We start from the raw sequence: 22,243 nt of genomic DNA, 5'->3' as shown, positions 1-22,243 counted from the left end.
AAAAGCAATTTGGAAAATATTTTTGTCATACTTGCATGAGTTTCCCCTCTATGCTTCCAGTTCATAAATACCTCTGTGACACCTTGGAGGAGCTGTAGCCATGTACCACCATTGCCAATTCAGATCTCTTATCCAGGTGCAAAACTTTTCCCAAATCATCCAAGGCCCACTTCTTTGCTGAGCACTATATCATGCCTACAGGGTGCTTGCCTGCATTACACAGAGAACAGCCTACCTAGGAAAACTGATCTAATCAGTGAGGATGGAGAGGTGCAACACTACAGCAATAGCTTCGGGGAAGTGGTTTTTTAAGACTATTTAACTGACATTTTATGCTATTTAGTTGGTATGTAATTAAATAAATGAATAATGGATCTTGTATTTTTCATCTTTCAGATGAAAAAAATGTTGGTTTAGGTTTTTTTCATAAGAGGAGCCTTAGGTAAGTCAATTTAGCTTCATGTATTCCATAATAATTAATGTCTTAAGCACAAATTCTACTTCCATCCTGCAACCGCTGCTCATTTAAGGAATATAATCTACAACCCTTAAATCCAAACAAGCAAACATATAATCTATTTGCACATTAATGTCCTTCAATACTCTTTTGAGGCTTTAACCAAAACCAGCTGACCTGGAAAAAGACATGGGCAGAAATATTCTTAATGTAAATGGGCAGTATCTTCAGACAGTACCAGTAAGAGAAAATTATTTTTTATTGTGACTTGAAGACTAATCAGTACAATGAGTTCTTTCCTGGTGAGTTTGCCATTTGGGAAAGACAGGAAGGAACATCTGGGAAAAGAGGCATTTACTACACCCTGTCAACCTTAAGATAATAAAAAAGCACATTCCTTGTTTATTTGACTTGGTCGTCATTATCTTTAAACTACTGCAAGTGTCATATGGAAGATTTCTAAGCAGACAAATGAATTGTTAGTGCACTTTGAAGAAATAACTGAACAGCAGCACTTTCTGAAGAAAACCTCCAGACTCACAATGTTGCTCAACAGAGCTGCGCCACCTATGGACGTTTCCAAAGGGAGCCGGCAGAACAGCTCCGCTCAGTCACAGTGGACGAAGCATCTCAGGCTGCCTGTACAGACCCCAAATCCTTGTAGCACTGGAACACAGTTCCATTTCCAGGGTGACTAATGTGTCTAAGCTGTACAATGAATTGATGAGATTTAAGCTCTTAGAGACAGAACCCATATATGTGCTCTTAGATCTGCCATTTATCTGCTTCTAAATTCTCCAGACCTGACACCTAAGCTACATATATAAACCTTTCTCTCTTTCCAGCTTTTTTTTTCTTGATCCACTTTCATACTCGGGCTTTGTTTTCTATGGGAAGGCTTGCTCAAAAAAGTATATTAATGTGAGAAGTGCCTGAGAAGTGCCATTCCCTTTGAAAATAAAGTTTAGGAAATCCACTTAGGCTTGCAATTTGAAACAGAGCAATGTTTAAATGCTTTTAAGACAATTTCAAATGTCTGCATGACAAGGTGTACTTTATCTTGCACTTCAGAGGTTAGGTAGACCTTTAAAGGAGACATTACCAAGCTGTGCAGTCTCATTTAGGGCTGAACACCTGACAAGGAACAGACAAGTAAGTGAACTGGAGCTCTTTTCTACAGAGCTCAGCAGATCCCTTGAAGTCCATGGCCCTGGACTGCCTGCCTTCATCAGAGACATTCCTATAGGGGGCTGCCTAGGCAGGGCTCTAGAAAAGGGAAATGCATCTGTACCTGCACCCAGAGATGAAGGCCAGAGCGAAGGCTTTCTGATCTACTCTTTCTCATATACACCATCAATGAGTAAGAACAGATTAAAAAATTCACAGTGAAATAATGACAATTGCTTCAGATTCACAGTCCTCTATTAGCAAAGAATTCATGGCATCGAGAAACTTACAGAGTTTGATTTAAATTCACTTCTATGAATTTGAATAAGGGAGGGAAAAGTGAGGATTCTGACAAAAGTAGCATTCCTCTAAATGCGCATTGCATTATGAAATAATGAGAAAAGAGAGAAGTTGTATCTGAAAGATAAACTGAACTCAGTCCCAAACTGATCTCCACCCCATCTATCTCAGCACAAATGCTTCCAACACACAGGGCTTCATATGGCTAATGATGTAATATGGGTCAGGTTAACATACACTGAAGGCAGTAATGTAGAATATGAAAATAAATTTGGTGTACTTTGTAAGGCCAAAGATTGTCCAGTATCCTGTTTCCAATAGCAAGAGGAGGTTTAGGGAAAGCACGCAAGACAAAGCAAGCAGGAATTATTGATTACTTAATTGATACTGTTACTTATTTTTACTATGTTCTCCATCTTCTGGCAATCTGTAGTTTAGGAACGTCCTGAACCAAAGGGTGCTTCCCCATCTTTGTGCCTGGTGTTTCTCTTCTGTAATTTTTCCTTCAGACAGCTTTCTTAGCCCACCTTATGACCTCTGCACTGACCCAGGATGATGAGCTCTGTAGCCAGGAGCCAGGCAATAGTGAGCACTATACATGGGGACTAGAGGGGTATTTAAACCATCTGCATTTGTGAAAATCCTTGTGATGAAGCAGAAAACATTTTTTTTTAATATAATCTTATCAGTAAATTGCAAACACACTCTCAGTAGCTACAGGATTAACTTGAGGATTAATTACAATACCGGCTTTCTGCTTTACACAATGCTGCCTTCTTTTGCAAACCTACTCAGTATTGTGCTCTGTGGGCCAAACTCTCTTCCCAGATACGTCTATAAATCCACTGAGGCCAAACAAGCTAGACAGAGTCTGAAGTGAAACAAGCCCATGCAAATCGCATTTGTTAACTATTGTGTACTTTTCTGCCGTTGTCATTGTTTTCCTTCACTTCTTGTAAGACTGTGCTTTTAGGTCCACTATCAAATCCAGAGAAAGGAACTGAAAGCCTCTGGACTATGCAGCAGTCTCCCAGTGGAATTTTTTATGACTCAGGAAGGATTTGAGACATCTCAAAAACAGGAGATGCGGCTGTCAGGGGATGGTGGGAAGCAGAAGAGTCAGCCTTGCCAGAGGGGCAAACTTGGCTGCCTCCTGCCCAGCACCAGCCCCATCTCTTGCTTTCCAGGGAGCTGCCCAATATTGGTCATCCTGAAGCACTGGGACTGAATTCCCTAGAGAAACATTGTACTTAACGACATTTTTCTGTATGGGAATTATATACACTACTTCCCCTTCTGATGCCTATCGCATATTTGAGCGGTCATTTGAAGTTGCTGTGTTCTGTTTTGCTCCTGTTAAAAAATCATAGTATTAACATAACAGGGATAATTATAGATACCATAAATTAATAACAATACACTCTGTTTGTTAGCATCAAAGTACATTCTTTGATAGAGAACATAAGGAAAGTCCCTGTCCCAGAAAGAAATATCACTTTTGTAGCTTCTTATAGACTCCCCTGGTTAGAGAAATTAATGGAGAGTTCAAAGCCAAGGTATTTCATGAAGATAGGCACTGATTTGCAATAACATATTGGATCACTTAACCAATTAATATCCCACTTGTCTTGGGATGAAAATCATAAAAAGAGTTCCTGAAATGTCTTGGAAACTCAGCTAAGGTTCAAAGTCTGAGTACATGGGTGCATCAGCTTGCATATGATGGTATCAAAGCAGACAAATAACTCCAGCAAGAGCCTGGCTGAAATCTCAGTGTTGTGCGGAATCAGCTCTGCCTCTGGGCAGTATTTCTCTGGCTGAGCCATTCTCATGGTATACTTTGGGCATTCTCATCTCTGCCACGATGCTATTGCTTCTGTGTTTCCTGAGGCATGTCTGATTGTCTGTATGCATTTACTACCTTGTCTGATATTTAGAATGTAAGTCTTTTGGATAAAGGAACATTTCTTTTTTGTGTACATATGGAGTCTTGCACAGAGGGATCCTGATCTGTGACCAAGGCTCTCAGGTACTGAGAGAATGCTAAAGAGAATTTCTGGCAAGAGCTGAGAAATACTCCAGCCCACAGATTTACATGCAGTATTCTTTGAGCAAAGGTGTATTTGCAAACAGGAGACGTTTCTGCTAGCTAACAATGTTAAACTTTCTGTGCATACTAGCTCTGACTATGTAAGAGAACTCTGCTGAATATCCAGAACTGGATTTTTCAAAAAAGAAGCAGTATAATTAGTCAACTCTCATAATTTTTAAGAGTCCTCCTAGCACTGCATAGAAATAAAATTAATTATGATTGCACTTAAGGAAAAGATTCATGGCCTGGACTGTTAACCGATGGCTACAATGTAAACTGGATGTAAGCGCTGCCCAGCACATGGCTTCTTGGAATTCAAAGAAATACTTGGCTAGCTTACATTCCAGTTTTGGAGACACATTGACCTTTTTCTCTTCTTTCTCTAACTGTTTTCTGTGTCTGCTCCTAACAGTTTAAATTAAGGGGAACTGAACTAAGTTCAGCTTTAGGCTGCCCTGTAAAAGAAATGTCATGAGCAGAGATAAATGCATTCCAACACAAGAGGAAAGGTGAATATTTTTGTTTTGAAGCATTAACCTTTTTCAGACATTAATGGGGACACTCAAGGAAACTTTTCTATAAAAACCCCAAATGTGAAAAATAAACCTTCCTCCTAAATATCAAAACTCTGTATATCTGATACGGATGCTTCCTTCTACACTGTTTTGCTGAAACCAGAACTTGTGGGTACAAGTCAAAGGCTCAGGAGATACTTCCTGCTTACAAACCAGTCTCATAAAGAAGCTGGTGCCTTTGTCCCGTAGCGCAGCATTTCCAAACTACCATTGTGAAAAGGTGATACATTAGGTTGCAAATGTCACAGATGGACACATCCTGCTAAGGGCTGAGATGACATGCCCAGAGCATACAAGTCCATCTAATGTGCATCTCCTCACTTTCCCAGATGTCCCACTCTGCCTGCACATTAGGACAGCTGGTGAAGCAGTCACAGAAACCATGCCTGGACAGTCAAGCACAAATAAATTAGACCAGAGAGGAGCTGAGGAAATCAGTCACTGGAAAGCTGCATCAGAGTTTAACCCTCTGATCTCCAAACATCACTTTAAGACCCAAAACTGCTGCTGAAAAAGACAAGGGGATTACTCACACAACTCAAATTACTCATGGGGTCAGGGCAAAAACGGTCCCTGTAAATCTCAGGCTCAAGAAGCACTTAAATAATAACATGGGTATTTTCCCTTGTGTGACTTTTCAAAAGATCAGCTGGACAAATCACTGCAAACCCACCAAAACTGTCTACCAGATGGCAGCCACTGATTAATTTGTCTTAACTTAAGCCAAAAAGGAAGAAAATGTGATGGGTGGAGCCGTAAAGACAAGCACAATCAACATCCGACCAAATAGGGTTTCCTGTCACCTTGGGAACGACACTGATTGGCACTGCGGTTTCCTGTGTACAAGCTAAAACCAGTAGCAACTGGAGTAACAAGAATAAACGCCAGATAAGAGACCTGGGAATACAATAAAATTATTATAAAATTCCTGGCTAAACCTCAGAGGACAGTAAAGGCAAAAGCAAGGGTAGGCATAGACTGCATATGCTAAACAGAGCATTCCCCTGTTCATGAGAGCAGAGGGCCATGAAGCTGCATCAGAAGAATTTCTCTAAACAAGTGTAGGCTAATTTGCCTAAAACCACTCCCAAAAGCGAGAGTCATGTGCTTTGGAAAGTTTTATCTCTTCGCAAGGGAAGAAAAAAGGGATGTGGGACATTTCAAAGCAGAGATGGAAATAGGAGTGGAAACCTACTGTCAACCCACACTAATCTGAAATAATTTTAAGATGTGCCAGAGACACACTGTGGGTGTAAGTTTGGGCAATGGTACACAGTTATTTGCATCTATTTATTTAGATTACAACTCCCACAGAGTTTTGCTTCAAAGAGCTCTAACCACAACCAAAACAGCTTCTCAACCAGCCAGGAGTCAAACAGTTAAAATATGGAGTTTAGAGGGTCTTTGTTAAGCTGGTGCCTGAGTTCACTTCCTCTCCAGAGAAAGGGGACAATTCACATTCCTGCCTTCTTCCTACACTGCAGATAAGTAAAGATGTCTGTAATGGGTTGGACAGAACAGACATTCATGCAACTCAAAGATATGGCACTGGCAGAAAGTTTTTAGAGTGACTGTGCACTTACAGAAATGTTTCACAAATGCAGGTTGGAGGCACAGCATTATTCTCTCTCTAGTGATGAATCCACGTGCCAACACAGCCCTCTTGGGCATTGAGAAGGAGACCCTCAAAGCTGGATCCCACCTCATGTTCCCCATTACTTAGTTTCTCCCACCTCAGTAGCCCAGGTTTACAGTCCTTTTCTTTACTCTTCACCCAGAGTGCAGGTGCCAGCAGTCAGTGTGGCTTTCCAGCCAGCCGAGATGGCCTGAGGAGGAGGAAAGACACAACGTAGGGTTTCAGGGAGACCCTGCACTGAAAAGAGAATTACCTAAAAGGCCATAAGCAACTGCCTACAATCAGGACTGCTCCCCTCGTATCAGCTGCTACACCCACTGCACACTTCTTCATGTGCAAGCTACATCTTGAAAAAAAATCACAGTGCCAGGAAAACAAACCCAGGCACTGAGTGACAGTGCTATGTATCAATCATTGCAGCCCTGGCTTGTTTTTAGCCTTTGACAACAAGAGCACTCCAAAGCAATTTATGGTTTGGGAATGAGCACATGTACAAACCATTCTCAGGAGGCAGTCTGCATCCAGTCCCTGCTTTTTTGGAGGCAAAGAGAGCTTGGCAGTATGGACGCAAACCAATCACTGCTATGCAGCCTTAGTGCTGTAAGTGCATCTAGGTGTGTTGAATTTGTAAGTGGATGCCCCACCCCTGGAGGTGTTCAAGGTCAGGCTGGATGGGGCTTTGAGCAACCTGACCAAGTGGAAAGCGTCCCTGCCCTTGGCAGTGGGGCTAGAACTAGATTTTCTTCCAAGTCCCTTTCAACCCAAACCATTTTATGAATCTATGATGTTACAGACCAGGATGGAATACAGCTGCCAAATGAGAGAAATGTATTTTTAGGTCCTTCAGAAAGTGTGTGTGTGTGGGGATTGTAATTGTATTCTCTCCCTCTTCTTAAATGATGTGAACAAATAGTAGCAAGTAGGACTTTTACTGCACCTAAGGTTAAGGTTCTCATCTTCGCTACATCTCTTCAGATGGACACAACATCCAGCCATCCTCAATCCAGTGGTTAGGAATATGGCTGGAGGAGGTTTATGTGTCAAAAAGTGCTCTAATGAGTTGGTAGAAGAGACAGATCAGAGCACAAAAATTCTTGCCTCCCACCTCAAACTCAGTTTACTGGTCCCCGGTTCTTTGCAAATTCCTTCAGGACAGGATATCACCATAAAACTATTCCACAACTTGTACTTTTGTGTTGGCACATAGCTTTGCTTCAAACAATTACACTGACATTTTCCTAATACAATCCCTACAATTTAAATTAAGAATGCAGAAAGCATACTCAGTGCCACACAATAGGGAAAATTTATCCTCCAAATCTATACAAAGCTAGTATATTTTAGTCAGGAAATTCAAGGCCCCTTCCTGTAAATATTTTAAGTTCACATGTTTGTGCAGTAAACTACAAAACCTGGCATGTTTATAGTAGCCCAACTGCAAGGTGCTACCCTCTGAGCGTTACTTGAAATTATTACTCACAATGGATGGTTTTGTGTAATGATAATGGATCAGCAACACCATAATTGTATTTGCAGCAACTGTGCTCTGTGATCTAAAAATCAGAACACAGACAGAGAGAATTGTTGGAAATTTTTCTCATCTATTAGAGCAGAGATGTGGTTGAACAGTGATATCCTGAGGTGTAGCTGAGGCTATATTCATGAAGAAAAGAGCACATCAGGCTTTTTACCCTGGGTCCAGTGTTTCTTATGAGGTTTTATTCAGTATACAGTATTGTTAAGATAATGATTCATTTTAATGAATACTGCCTTTCTAAAATGAGGAAAACAGGTATTAGAGTTAGTTTTTGTGGTATTTGTCATCCACAGTATTTTTCATCCAGATGGCAATTGACAGAAATTGCCTAAGAGGCTGAAACTATAGTTTAATAATTTGTGTGTCTATGCAGAATGACTAATAAAAGAGAATAGTTTTCAGTATTAAGAGCAAATTTTTCCACCTCCAAACCTGAAGCCCAAATTATACAGGATTTTCTTTTAAAATACAAGATGTTTCTGAGGAAGGATGCTGAAGTCAAACAGAGAACAATAACTGCTCTCATTATTTGTGTGTGCACCTTTTGCTAATATATTTCTGTTTAAAACTTTACCTTTTGGCACTGTGTTCCACAGACTCCTATGGGTTATCTGAATCTTTTTTTTAGACTATGAAAAAATATTTTGACTTTCTTTCCCACTAGAATATCTCTCTTTTTCCTGTTATAAGGAAGTGGACAGAGATGAGCACTTAGCATTATAATGCATGTTATTTTAACTTTTATTTCATTATTCTTACAGGGAGCTGCACTCACTGCATGTTTACTGAATAATTCTTAGAACTGAAGAAAGAATTCTGCTCCCAATTTACAGGGACTTTCAGGATGTTAGGAGAAATCTCACCGGGTACAGTCTATTAACTGTGGCATAGGATTTTTATAGTATTGCTCTGCTTTGTGGGGGAAAGTAACATCACATGGAGTTCTCACAGTCAGAGTTCAAGCCAAATTTCACTCATCTGCTATGTTTGTTGAGAGCTATAATTGCTTGATTTAGGTGATTGTCTCCATACTGTTCTCTATTCTGATGCCTACTGATTTTCTATAGTGGTTGCAGACTCGGTTGCACAGTCTGTTGAATGATGCCCGCGAGCAGCCCTCTCCCCTCCAAGTTTTGCACTTGCTGGCTCTTCCCTTTCACAGAGTATCTTCTATTTTCCTGTGTCACAGCTGTGCCTCCATACCATTGTGGAATTATTTTATTTCACACTTAAAAATAATTTATTATTTCATTTATCTGCCGGTGCTTTATTTGCCAAACTTTTTGTCTGTTATCATCTTCACTGTCTTGTAGTTTTTTTCAGAGAAAAAAAATTAGCACAAGGCACACATAAAATATTATCTATTCTGAATAAGAGTCCTGTATACCCCTGGCATCCCGATACGTGAACATGAGGAGCTCTTCCTTTTAGACAGAATAATTTTCTGTATGTAACAGACTAAGAAAACACAGTGCTGTGATTTTTCCCTCTGATTATTAAAATACAACAGCCACAGTTTTAGGTCTTTGTGGCTAGAATGGAATACAAATGCTTGAGAAGATTTTCCGAAGTACTGTTTGTGTTTCAACACACAGTAGAAGAGACATTTTCCGCTTTTTCTTTTCTTCCATGTATCTTTGCACAGTAACTAATTTGAACAAAACATCATATTGTGCACTAGTTAGTTGAAATGTAGTTGTCTTAGTCACAAATAACACTGGAACTAAAACTCACAGCTGAAGTGGCCACAGGAAATGTAAATCCAGTTGTAATATTGTGCCGGTGTGGTAACATTTATCTATTACCATGATTGTGATTTAACAACCCACTGCTTGTACTAAGAATTTTCAATGCTTGATATGGCAGAATGAAATCTAAAATAGCACATTCCACTTCACCAGATTCTGCTTTTGGCTGGGACCATTCATATCAAGATGAATTTTGAGCCAACAAAGAGAATAAAAGGAAGCCTTACTCTTCTGAAGGAAAAAAAATATTATTCATATAAAGCTATAAAAGCCTAAATAGAAAAGTAAACACTGATGCAATATTCATAGATGTGCCCCCAGAAGAGAAAAGAATTACTTACACCCAAAAGTCAGGCGTTGGCACTGTGATACTGTGACAGTTCATCACCAAAGACACTCACAGGAGTACAGTAGCTCTCCTGCTCCTTTGGTCAGTAACAGAACAGTGTGGATTGCCAGTGCAAAAGGTCTTTGCTGCAAAGGAGCAGCAATTGTGAAAACACCAAAAGAGAGCAACTTCAAAGCATTCTGTACTGAATGATCCAGAGTATGCCAGGACGCTGTGAAGAAATAGCCCTTCACTTGCCTGCCTCAGCAATTGTAATAGAAAGGGGTCAGTGCCTCTTTGTTCTGACAGCCCTCTCACCTCCACACCTTCAGTCCACCCCCTGCTCTTGGTCACCACTGTTCCACCCCTTTCCAAACCACACTCTGCAATGTGGGCACATACCCCTGATCAGCATCTAGGAAAATAACAGAATCAGAGAACAGTTTGAGTTGGAAAAGACCCTTAAAAGTCATCTAGTCCCACTCACTTTCCATGGATAAGGACAGCTTCAATTAGAATAGGTTGCTCAGAGCCCCACTCAACCCAACCTCAAATGTTTCCTGAGATCTGCCACCTCTCTGGGTAATCTATTCCAGTGTTTTACCACCCTCACTGCAAAAAACTTCTTCCTCATATCTAATCTAAATCTATTCTCCTTCAGTTTGAAGCCATTACCCCTTGTCCTATTGCCACACGCCCTGCTAGAAAGTTTATCCCCCCCATCTTTCTTATAGACCCCCTTCAAGTACCAAAAGGCTGCAATAAGGTCTCCCCAGAGCCTTCTCTTCTTCAGCCTGAACAAACCCAACTCTCAGCCTGTCCTCATAGTAGAGGTGCTCCAGCCGTGTGACCATTTTCATGGCCTTCCTTGCTCTAACAGGTCCACATCCATCTCATGCTGGGGGCACTGGAGATGCATGCAGTACCCCAGCTGGAGTCTCATGAGAGCGGGGCATGGGAACAGAATCGCCTCCTGAGGCCACTGGGCCAGTTAACATCCCGACTGCGCGACCCCGTCCCGTCCTCCAGGAGCTACCACTGAAGGATTACAGTGCTGCCTGCCGGCTCTAGGTGTCACCCTGCCCGCACTCTCGCACAGCCGCATCCAGCAAGGCACCAGGCACCGCCGCGTGTGCGTATGTGGCATAAAAATAATCTGCGGCATCCCACACACTTGATAGTGCAAAGAATCTGTCGGGAAGCTGTGTCTTATGGAAATAGCTGAGTAAGAGCCTTTCCAGATACACAGAAAAATATGTTCATGGACTTGTCTCTAGTATTCAGAAACGCAATACGTTTTAAGAAGCTGGACAAACTCCCAGAAATATTTTTGTCCATGCACAGTTGTCCATTAAAAATTTGTTTCCGTCTGTACTGGCCAATGCTATTCCAACTAAAAATTGAAAGGTTCAGAGAGCCAGAGGCTGATGTGGTGCTTTGTGAAAACTCAGTTCCACTATATTTTTGCATTTGGATCATAGAATCATAGAATAGTTCGGGTTGGAAGGGACCTTTAAATGTCATTTAGTCCCATTTCCCTGCCATGTGCAGAGACAGCTTCAATTAGATCAGGTTGCTCAGAGCCCTGTTCAACCTGACCATGAATGTTTCCAGGGATAGGGCATCTGCCACCTCTGGGCAAACTGCTCCAGTGTTTCATTCTGATTGCAAAAAAAGTTCTTCCTTATATCTAATCTAAATCTACCCTCCTTTATTTTAAAATCATTACCCCTTTTACTGTCAAGGGCATGTTCCTCAAAGCAGCACCTAGTGTGCAAAGCAAGGTGAGCTTGAGAGGCAGGCATAGAATCATGGAATAGTTTGGTCTGGAAGGGATCTTTTAAGGTCATCTAGTCAAACCCCTCTGCAATGAGCAGGGACATCTTTAACTACATCAGGTTGCATCATCCAACTTTTCTGTCCCATCCTTCAGAGAGATCGTCACAACTTCCCACCTAGATGGCTATGCACAGCTCACTACCTGCTCAAAGAGAAATCAATGAACCATGGTCCAAACCAGGAACAGTTTGGTCTGGATCATACTAGGCATTTCATGACTACGGATCACTCTTAAGTAACCAAACCAGGAAGTAGTTTGGATAAGTAGAAAATACTGCTCAGGAACTGCTGTCAAGCCATGTGACCCAAGGAATCTCCTAAGTTTGCAAAGGAGCCTCCATATCCACTCTAGCCTGCCAAGAGCTTCTTCTTTGGCAGAAACCAAAATCGGGGTTGCAAAAATTATTGAAAGGGTGCTCCCAAGCTGTGCTATGAGCAGGAGGAGACCTCCAGGTTTGATCCTACTCCATACTAGCAGAAGAAGAGCTGCCAGTAGACTTTTGAGCATGGTTCGCTGCTGCTTGCAGTGCGCAGATCCGTGCTGTAAGATCCACTTCTCCCATGTGTAATGAGGATGGCCCAAGGCTGCCTAATGCAAGGGCTTTTTTTGGGGCAGAAAGGTGGAGAGGAGTTTTAAACTGACCACTTACCTAGTCACTAGATAACATCTGAGGCAGAATGTGTCAGTGCATTTTTACTTTTTGCTTTCAATGCTGCGAAGTGTTAGAATGAGTATAAATTTGTTCATAGTACAGGTTATAGTAAATAAATAAGGAATACAAATAATAATAGCTGCTTATGTCAGAGGAAAAGAAGATAAACTATTCCCTAAAGTTCTCTCCATCACATCCCCAGACCTTTGTACACTGAGCTTGAAATAAAATTCACCATTTCTTAGAAGTGGACTCGGGCTGATAGAGTCTAACTGTGTTAAAGGTGACAAAAAGTACTACACAATGGGGTGTTATCACAATGGCTTTCACTTTTTCACAACGGTCTATTAGTGTTCTTTTACAGTAGAAACTGAAGTGCTCAACTCCTTCAACTTCTTTTTCCTTAGTAATAACCTAAATGTCTGGTTTATTTGGTCAAACATCAGGTTTAGTTTTCTCTTTGTGTCTCAGCTCTCCATTTTGTCATACCAACTAAGAACTTTGCTCTTCCAAAGGATGCATTTAGGTTAGGAGAATTAAATGCAGAGTTCCTATCTGTGGTGGTGGAAATTAATATCCTAAATCAACTGGTTTTACTTTCTTTGTTTGAGAAATGGAAAAGTTTCTTCTCCTTAAGTACAACAAGTTTCTTCTCCTTAAGTACAAAATCCCTCTACAAATACCTTTCCCTCAATCCCTCTCAACTATTGTATATGCTATGTTAGGTACTAAGTATTATCAAAGAGCTATATGATTCCCATGCTTGTGGGCTTTATTTTAGGGTCTTGCGGAATGAGAGAAACTACCAAAATGTATTTACTTGCTTCCTCTATTCCTTTTTTTTTTCCCCTGCAGTGATATCACTATATATTTTATGACAGCTTTGCCTTTCAGCCTCTTTTACTCACAGAAGAACCAATCCCCTTCCCTGAGCTCTGTCTGTCATAAATCCATTGATAAAATCTCTGTCATTGAAACCCCATGGTTCAAGCTGAATCAGGGTTACAGCTCAGCTGAGAGTCCTCACATATGAGGCTCTGCTCGGTCTCTGCATGGCATCTGTTCTTTCATTTATTGTCTGTGCTGGGGCAGGAGAGTTCAGTTGCACAGCTGCATGTTATGTGAGCTATTCAGAGCACTGATGCTTTATGAAAGTGGCCTGCAGCCATCAGTCAAGAAATTATACAGGTTTCTAACAGAGGAGAGACAGATGTCTGTGTGCATTCTCCTGTGGGAAGAATAACTGGTTTTATAAAAAGACCACTGGCCCAGTTTTTGAAAGTGAGTGGCTAGGTTTGGTGCCCAAGTATTTCTGAGGAATTGCACCGAAGAGTTGGTTTCATTACTTATCACTTCTTCCTTTTTGTAAAGCCTGTTGACTTTGGACTGTATCCTGACCATCATGGAAGGCTGCATTTAGGAAGGAAATTTATCTAAAGGTGATAATGGAAACACTGTACAAGATTTCTAAATGCACTCAGTTGGTGTAAATATTTCTTCTTCCTCAGTTTTCCAGGTGCTAGGGACTCCCGGAGAAATGAGAATGTCCTTTGCTGACAATACATAGCCAGCCCTTGAGCCCTCTTCCAGAATTTCCACAATCAAAACAGGCAAAAATCAATGGCAAATAAAAAATTATTTCTTTGGAGTAATTGTTGGAAAGGGGAAGAATATAATCAGCAAAAAGAATGCCACTAATGCAGTTAATCTCAGCCCAAAGCTGAACCTTTTCATACAACCTGAACCTTTGGTCATATGTAAAGAAAAGGAAAGGAAAGAAAATCTGTGAAATAGATGTTAATACACCAAAATCCCACTTCCCAGATGTCCGCCTGGCAAAGTTTCCCATTCACTGACAGAAGACAAACATATGAAATCATGAAGCATAACTATAAAGAAGCAGAATAAATCCTGAGCACACCAGGTACCATCCTACCTTTCCTGGAGCCCCACAGGTTTCATTCTGAAAGGAGATGGACTGGCACACAGGGGAGGTTTGAGCTCCGGAACACATTGACCTTGAGGGTCCACTACAACACTGACAACCTTTGGAGCCTGTTGAGGCTGGACCATGCTATTGGTGGTCTTATACTCAGTCTGAGATGTCTGCAGGGGAAGGGGTGAGAGGTGGATCTCCTGCTTCTTTTCCTTCTCTTGTCTTAGTGACAACTGGATCTTCTCCTTTAATCTGTACAGAACCTACAGAAATAAAGAGGACATCTCAACTGCCTGGTAAGCAAGGCAAGGAAGGTATTGCAAATGCTGGATAAGATTGCTATACATGGCTTTCATTCCTAGAAGGTAAGCATTTCCCACAACAAGATAAATATTTCCATTACATAAACTGCAGAACGTACATGTGGGCAGTAGGGATTTTAACAGTTCTCACTGTGAGTCAGTACTTATTTGTAATACCTGGAGTAGCATTATTAAAAGGACAAATAACACAGAATGGAAATTAGTTACAGAAGACATTGTGAAGAAGGAAATACTGATGAATAGAGTGACTATAGAAAAAATTTTAAGCATTTTAACACAAGAGAGACAATGGCACAAAATAAAATAGAAGTTCATGACTTAGCCAGGTACAAGTCTCTAATTACAGCACCCTCAATTTGTTTTAGAGCAGATGTTCTTATGTCCACCTATTGCTTATGAATATGGACATCAGATATATGCAACAAAAGCAGAAGTTGTACTGATCTTCTTCCATCAAATTCCACACTGAGGTTGCTGAACCCTGGCTTGGTGAGGGCGGGCAGGTAGCTTGTGCTCAGTAAGGGCACTCCAGAGGTACCCATGTTACACCTGTTTAACACATCTTATTTCTTTGGAGGGCAATGCAAAAAACAATTTCTAAGCCACAGCTGTTCCGTTTTGAAAACATGCCTTACAATCTATGAAATCTATGAGAATTGTAAATATTGCATGTGGAGATGGAAGGCACACACTTTTTTGAAGATGTCTGCAGACACCCTTGTACTTTCCGCTTTGCTTTATCTGTTCCTGTAAAGCATTTGATTTGGATCCTTGAGTAAGACAAAACTTAGACCAGAGCATTTTTTTCTCTGCAAGTCAGAAGCTGTTTTACAGCTGTTGCCCTGCTAGCACCACATAAAGATCTATCTCTCCATAGCTTTCCACTGATGACTGGATATATCTGATAGGTTTGTTTGTTCAAGGATTAGCATTAGAGGTTTAGCTGGGAACTACCCTAATGTCATTAGCAATACACACATTAAACAAGACTTAGCTAGGTAAACCATCTGTTCGTTCAGAATGGTTTAGAATTGCATGGATAAGATCTCTTTGCCATAAATTTGCAGAAACAACAGCCCTACTGTGAAGCAAGGGCGCTGGTACCAGTAAAGATAAAACAGGAGCTTGAAATATTTTAACTGTCTTTTCCTCCAGTGAGTGCTTTCATCTAATTTGTTTCTGATAAACAGCTCAGATATTCATGGCCATGATAATGTTCACCATACTTTCTTGTCACTAATATGTTTTGGCATAGTTTCACTCCTTGGGGACCCAAGGAATTATGGTTTTGACTTCCAAAACATGGACAAGTATTATTTCATATGCTATTCAATAATCTTTTATTAGACCCTAGAAAAACAATGGCATGACCCTAGCATAAATTGAAAAAAACCTAACAAACTACATTTGATCTAAGTGCTAACACACTTATTCTCAGAGTGGTGCACGGTTATCATTTTTAATCAATTCTAGGTAAAGTCAAAAAACCAGAAATGGCCAAAAATATAGTGACCAACACAATCTGTCACTCTCACATGCATTAAGCGGGACAAAATCTAACGTGAGCTGTTTGTTAGCTTTACAGATTGCACATACGCCATGTATTATCAGGTCCTGACAAAATCTGAGACAGTGTCCATTTACACAGTCTAAACAGTAGCACACGTAAAGATAGAGGTTGGACCTGGGAGGAACAGAAAGGGGAATGCCTACAGAAAAGACCACAGCATCACAGCAATTCCATCTGGAAGGAATTCAAGGAGTCTGCTAGTATTTACCTCCGCCCTAACTTCGTATCTGCTACACCCAAACTATTTCTGACAAATGTTTGCCTAAAACCTTAATGGGTGAAAACTCCCAAGCTTCCCCAAGCAACCCAGGGTCTAGTGACACATGCGATAACAAAGATCTATCTAATGAGTCAACCAAATCACCCTGGAAAAAATTTGCTTCTTTTCTAATCCCCAATGGAGAAAGTATTATTGTCTTCCTTAGGACAGCTTTTGAAATCTTCCCATGTTTGAGAACTATCATGTTTCTGTTTGCTCCTTTTCCTTGTCATAAATAAACTAAATTATTTCGTGTCCTCTGTCTCTCTGATCACTCTTGAATCTCCTTCCTCCTATAATTGCCCGAATTTTTTCACAAATGTGGTAGAGAGAGACAATACAAAATCAGTAAGACATGATACTACAACCAAGTAATTACCATAGCAGAGCTGAATTCAGATCTTAGAGATCATATCCTCATTTATATATCCCAGGGTAAGAAGTTTATTTTTTGCAACATTGATGTTTCTTATGTACTTCTGTGATACTGTTCTGTGATACTGCTGGAACCTTTCCTACAGAACTGTTGTTTTGCCACGTATTTCCTACATTGTATTGATGCACATGATTAGAGCTCTTGTCCCTGCCAAGCAGCATTCTTGTTCTTTCCCATCTTTTCTCTGGCACCCTAAGAATATTTGAAGTTCTGATACTGTCATACACAATACTTACAATTCCCAATACTGTCTAAGCATTCAAGATCATTAATGAAAATATTGTACAGTACCAGGACAAGGACAGGCAGCATTTTCTATACCCTTCCAGTTAAATAGTCAGTAATGACCAAAATATCTCTTCTCCAAAGTAGAGAGTAGAGAAGAAGAGACTTCTAGAGTTATCCTCCTCTTTTTGAGTGAAATGGCATGGGGAAATGGAGACAAGAAGAAAGTAGAAATTAAATAAAGCAACAATTTCCTGTGATAAAATAGCTGCTTTTCAAATCTTAGGGAGACTTTGAAAGATTAAATAACATTTTGTTATAAATGTCAACATTTTTTAATAACTTTAGATTAAACATGCTTTCTGTCTTAAGGTTGTAAGTAGTTAAAAGAAAATTAAATGTGTTTGAGAGCAAAATATCTCAAAAGACTCCAAGATACTACATGTTCATAAATGCTGATAATTGTCAGAGAATTCAGTTAACACTTACATTTGTGCACCACAGAATTATCACACAATTCAAAGAAGGAAAACATGTAAGATACAACATTGGACAAAAATGCAAAACTTACCGTACAAAAGTCAGTGGTGGTGTAGTGTTGTTCATCTTCTGTGTCACCATTGCACATCTCATATTCAACATATTAGAATTGTGCCTAATGTTCAGAAACCTGGCCACTGAACTCATACAATGTAAATGGCAAAGCTGCTCAAAAATATGATTACTCCTTCATGTACTTACTAGTCATTTCAGTTTAAAATTTGTGCATTTGATACACGAATACCAACACACACTCTATCAACTGTGCACTGATAACATTCTATCAATGTGGTGTTGCTTTTACTATCCAATAAAACTGAAAACAAAGGCGGTAAGAGGACTTCAGGGATCCTGGAACCTAAGAAGGTTGAGAAGTCATCACTCATGTCCCTACACAGTGACTCTGTAGATTTAAGAACCTGTTATTTATTTCTTCAACTTCCTTCTAGTTACATTCTTCATTCAACTCAAAATGCATCAAGAAACGTGATTCTTCAAAATTTGGTTTCCCACCATTATGAGAGCAACCAATTCTTGGAGTTGAGTTTGTAACAGCCTTAAGAAAACACCTGTCATGTAAAGAATGTGTGACCCTATCTTTCAGACTAAGAAAAGCATGAAATAAAAACCAAAATAAAGGTAAAAGGGAAACTTACCATTAAACAAGTCACTAGAATGACAAAGATGCTGAGAAATATGACAACTGCATAAAATCCTTCTTTGCTCCAGATTTTGTCTGCTTCATGCTGGCCTTGCAAAACATTTTTCTTTTTTAAGCAATGAAACAGAAAGAGAGAGAAAACAAGTTATAGAGTGGCATGCGCAGCTTAAATGGCTCTCATTGGGCATTAATCACTCTCCTCAGCTTTGTCAGCGTTGAAATTCCACAGCACATGGCATGACTTTGAACGCTGCTACTGGCACGCCGTGCCCACGCCCAGTCCATGGAGCAGAGCCACCCTGTGCTCCCAGTGCTGCGTGGGGATCTACGGCCCTCCATGGATGCCAAGAGAATCCTCCACCAGCTGTCACAGGCTGCTTGAAGGTAAAGCAAACAAGAGCGAGCACCTTTCTTGGAAACCACCTGGCTTGTCAGGTCAAAGGGCTGTGCTCCGTGTGGGCTTTGGGAGACTCGCTCTGCCTCTTTCTTCCTAGTGCTTATCTCCAGCCCCAGCACACGCACGCCAGCCTTCCCACTGTTAACACGCAACATGTAGCACAGAGCAGGTTTGCCTTCATGAGCCGGGAAGCCCTCACACTGTCACCTCTAGATTACATACACATATATGTAAAAAATACTGATTTTGCTGAAAAAAATCTCATTATCTGTCTATCTATAATTCTGATTATGCTTAATCTCATTATCTTTGGCTTCCTGCTGATAGAACATTTCTGAAACAGCTGTGCACACTAAAATTTCCAGAGCTCCTGGGGAACTCCTGGCGATTAGGAAATAATAATGATTGTAAAAGCATTTATTTTTGTCTTTATTGCAGCACTGGGACTTGGTTGGACAATTAAATTACCAGAATTTCACTATGTTTTCCAACAGACATTTTGTAGCAGAAACAAATTACATGTATCCTTGGTCTAACTGCAATATATTACTTAGAATAAAGTATGTTGTCTGATGTTTCTGGGACCACAGTTCAGTAGACATCACCCTTCCAATTTTCAGCTACTTGCCTTTATTTTCTTAATTGTGTATTTTCAGCAGAGTTCTCAGACTGAGTAAAACCAACTTTCTAAAATTCTGGTTTCCATTGTAAATGGTCAAGGTCTTTATGTTTCCCTCTCGCTGAAATTCCCTAATGGTTTTAAATAATCCTCTTGTTCAACTACAAAGTTGTCTCCCCATCCCAATGTGGCCTTTTTTCTTCTCTGGGGATACTGTGCAAGAGGACTGGCAGTTTATCACAGAGGGAAGAGTTCCTCTACACAAAGATGAGTGGCTGCTCAGCGGGCCTGTAAAACTGCAGGGACCCTCTAACACTTTACATGGGTACATCATGCTCCAGCATCTCCTTAGCCACCCATTAGCCTGCTCTTTCACATAGCTAATGTATCAACTTTGTCTTCCAAAAAGGCAAAGCCTCCCAAAGCCAAGCCTCTTCAGCCTCCCAAACACCGAAAGTCCCGATGATGATGAATTAATGTGAAAAAGCTTCTTGAGGAGTGGGAGATCATGGCTTGAGGAAGACAATAAGCTGACAAAAAATCTGCTGGGTGCTGGATCCCAGTATAGTTTTCATGGTCCTCCTTTCAGCACAGGATTGTGTCCTGCTAGTTTTGAAAAGAGGTAGGACAATGCAAGACAATTCACAGATACAACTGCTACAAAATGCAAACAGTTAGAGAGGAATTTGGTAGCATGACTAATTTACAGAGACTTGCTTGCTTAAACAAATGCACGTGTGTAACTGAGAGCTGACATCTTTAGAACGGAAAGCATAATAAAGAAGAGTTTTCTTTGGAAGTAATAGTCCTGGGGACCACAATCGAAATCCTTCAGCACAACTACAGAAACCAATCTTGTAAAATTAGTATATTTGTGTGTGTGTGTAATCATGCAGTGTTTCATGGTCTTGGCTTTAAAATATTGCACGTATTGACAGTTTAAAAAGGCTTATAAAGTGTCAGTTTGATGTTTAATGAGCAACTTAAACCCCAGGGGTTTCAAAGAGAAGCTGGAAATCTTGCCAAATATCTCTGCAAAAATTGTTCCTAGACATATTTAAACACTGCTGCCACTGTAGTGGGGTACAGCTCTCTGTGCAATCTGCTACCTCAGCACAGCAAGGTCATTCTGCTGTGCTCATGGCACAGGACTTGGGTCCCAATACTGGCTCAGAGCCCAAACCTGCAGCTGCTCTACATCCAAGACTGCTCCTGTTGAGGTCCATGGGAATTCCATGGTGACAGCAGCAGCTGCAGCTGTGGCCTATTAGCTATAAACTCAGTGTTTGACCCTGAGTGGGTTACCTGATGGCTTTCCGGTGTTTCATATCTCTCAGGAGGAAATTTAGATAAAAAGCAGGATCTAAAGGAGAATTGGCTGTGCTGACCTTTTGTAAGTGAGTAAATGGGGCCGTTTAATACCTCTTCACTGAAAGGACAAATACACTAAAAAGTAAATGAAGAGCTAATAGGAATTTTAGTCACAGTGGATGAGAGACTTAAATAAACTTTAATTCACTAATGTCACAAAACTTTTAAAATATTTTATAACAGACTTCATACACATAACAGAATGAAGAGAATAAAAGAAGAGAAGACTTTAAGAGAAGGAATCTCTGTGATGTCTGTCTAGAGCTACGTGTGTTCAAGATATGTCTTTGCCAGATTTGTCTTTCTAACAATGATGTTCAAAGAATATTTAAAAATGCTGTAAAAAGGGTAAAAAACATATACCACAACTCAAACTTACTTGACACACCATTTCGAAACATTTTAGTAGTACCTTCACCTACTCAAGGAAATCTCTCTCCTGGATCTAATTGGTGGAGAGCAAAATCCTTACTTACGCTGCTTCCTAATGACAGAAGAAGCTGTGACCTCCAATAACTGAGTCATCTCACACTCACGATAAGGAACTGCTTCTTGAAATGTCAGTGCTGCTCATTCAGAACTTTGTTCCTTTGTCTGGGAAAACTGATAAGAGGGATAGTAACTGCCACGTTCACTACAGTTTGCTGAGGCCCAGGAAAAAAGCTAATTGGATGGCCAAATGCAAGGCAAAAAGGAGATGATTGTTGTCTTTCTGAGGAGTACGCTGGAGGATATACTCAGACTAATTTACAAAAATCCGCAGCTAATAAGGTGGGGTAATATCAGAGTGGATGGAGTGGCAAGGGAATTCCAGTAGCTCAGGCAGCATCAGGTCTAGAGCAAACAGGGAGGAAGGCATAATTTCCTAGTATTTCCATTCCCTAAGGAGTCTCCAATCAGGCAAATTTTTCAGGCAGAATGAGCCAGGGTAATTTAAACTGTTTAAATACAGCATAATTCAAGGTGCAGGAGAATCAAATGTATTCTTACAATGCCATTCAATCACTAACCTTATGGAAGAGTGCCTGCACCCAAGGGTATCTGCTTTGCTCTGAACTGGAACAAATGTGTTTTTTCTAAACAATTTTTATAAACTTTTTTTCTTTTTTTAAAGACACTAAAAACTCACTCTGGCTTTTCTGGTCTTATTATGGAAAAATAGTGGAGTATTTCTACAAGGAAGTAAAACGAGCAGCCAGCTTTTGATAATAACAAGAGAGACATTGACCTGAAGTAGTCACTGTAAAATCTGTGACTGAAAGATCCTGCTGCAGTATCAGGACCTGCCAGAAAAGGTAAATTTTCAGTGGACAATAGGTGAATTTGCAAATGGGGTCACTTAACCCCAATTAGTCCCTTGGGCTGGAACACTAGTGCGAGCACAGCGAGCTGTAGTTCTGAGCTCAGAAGAAAGCTCACAGGGAGCTGGGGGTAGAACTCAAGATCAAAAAGGATTCATGGAAGTTCACACTGAACAGCTTTGTTTTTTCTGCTCTTTTAACTAGCTATTAACTAGCTATTAATTAGCTATTTTAGCTAAGGCACATTAGGAAAGGCTGCCCAGAAATCACTTC

At 40.4% G+C, this 22,243-nt stretch overlaps 1 protein-coding gene across 2 annotated transcripts in view; it reads right to left on the bottom strand.

Annotated features, from left to right (window-relative positions):
- PTPRR (protein tyrosine phosphatase receptor type R) overlaps nucleotides 1-22,243 on the bottom strand; it is a 142,781-nt gene that overhangs the window by 39,936 nt on the left and 80,602 nt on the right. For both annotated transcript variants that reach the window (XM_048301248.1, XM_048301247.1), the window contains 2 exons: nucleotides 18,278-18,388; nucleotides 14,269-14,531 (listed from right to left, as the gene is read on the bottom strand). In XM_048301248.1, the coding sequence (XP_048157205.1) occupies nucleotides 14,269-14,531; nucleotides 18,278-18,388 (374 nt within the window). The remainder of the gene's footprint in view (nucleotides 1-14,268; nucleotides 14,532-18,277; nucleotides 18,389-22,243) is intronic.

Source organism: Corvus hawaiiensis, chromosome 4 (genome assembly GCF_020740725.1).
Source record: "Corvus hawaiiensis isolate bCorHaw1 chromosome 4, bCorHaw1.pri.cur, whole genome shotgun sequence".
NCBI lineage: Eukaryota > Metazoa > Chordata > Aves > Passeriformes > Corvidae > Corvus > Corvus hawaiiensis.
The sequence above is the reverse complement of the archived record's forward strand: the minus strand, read 5'-3'. Positions and strand labels throughout refer to the sequence as shown.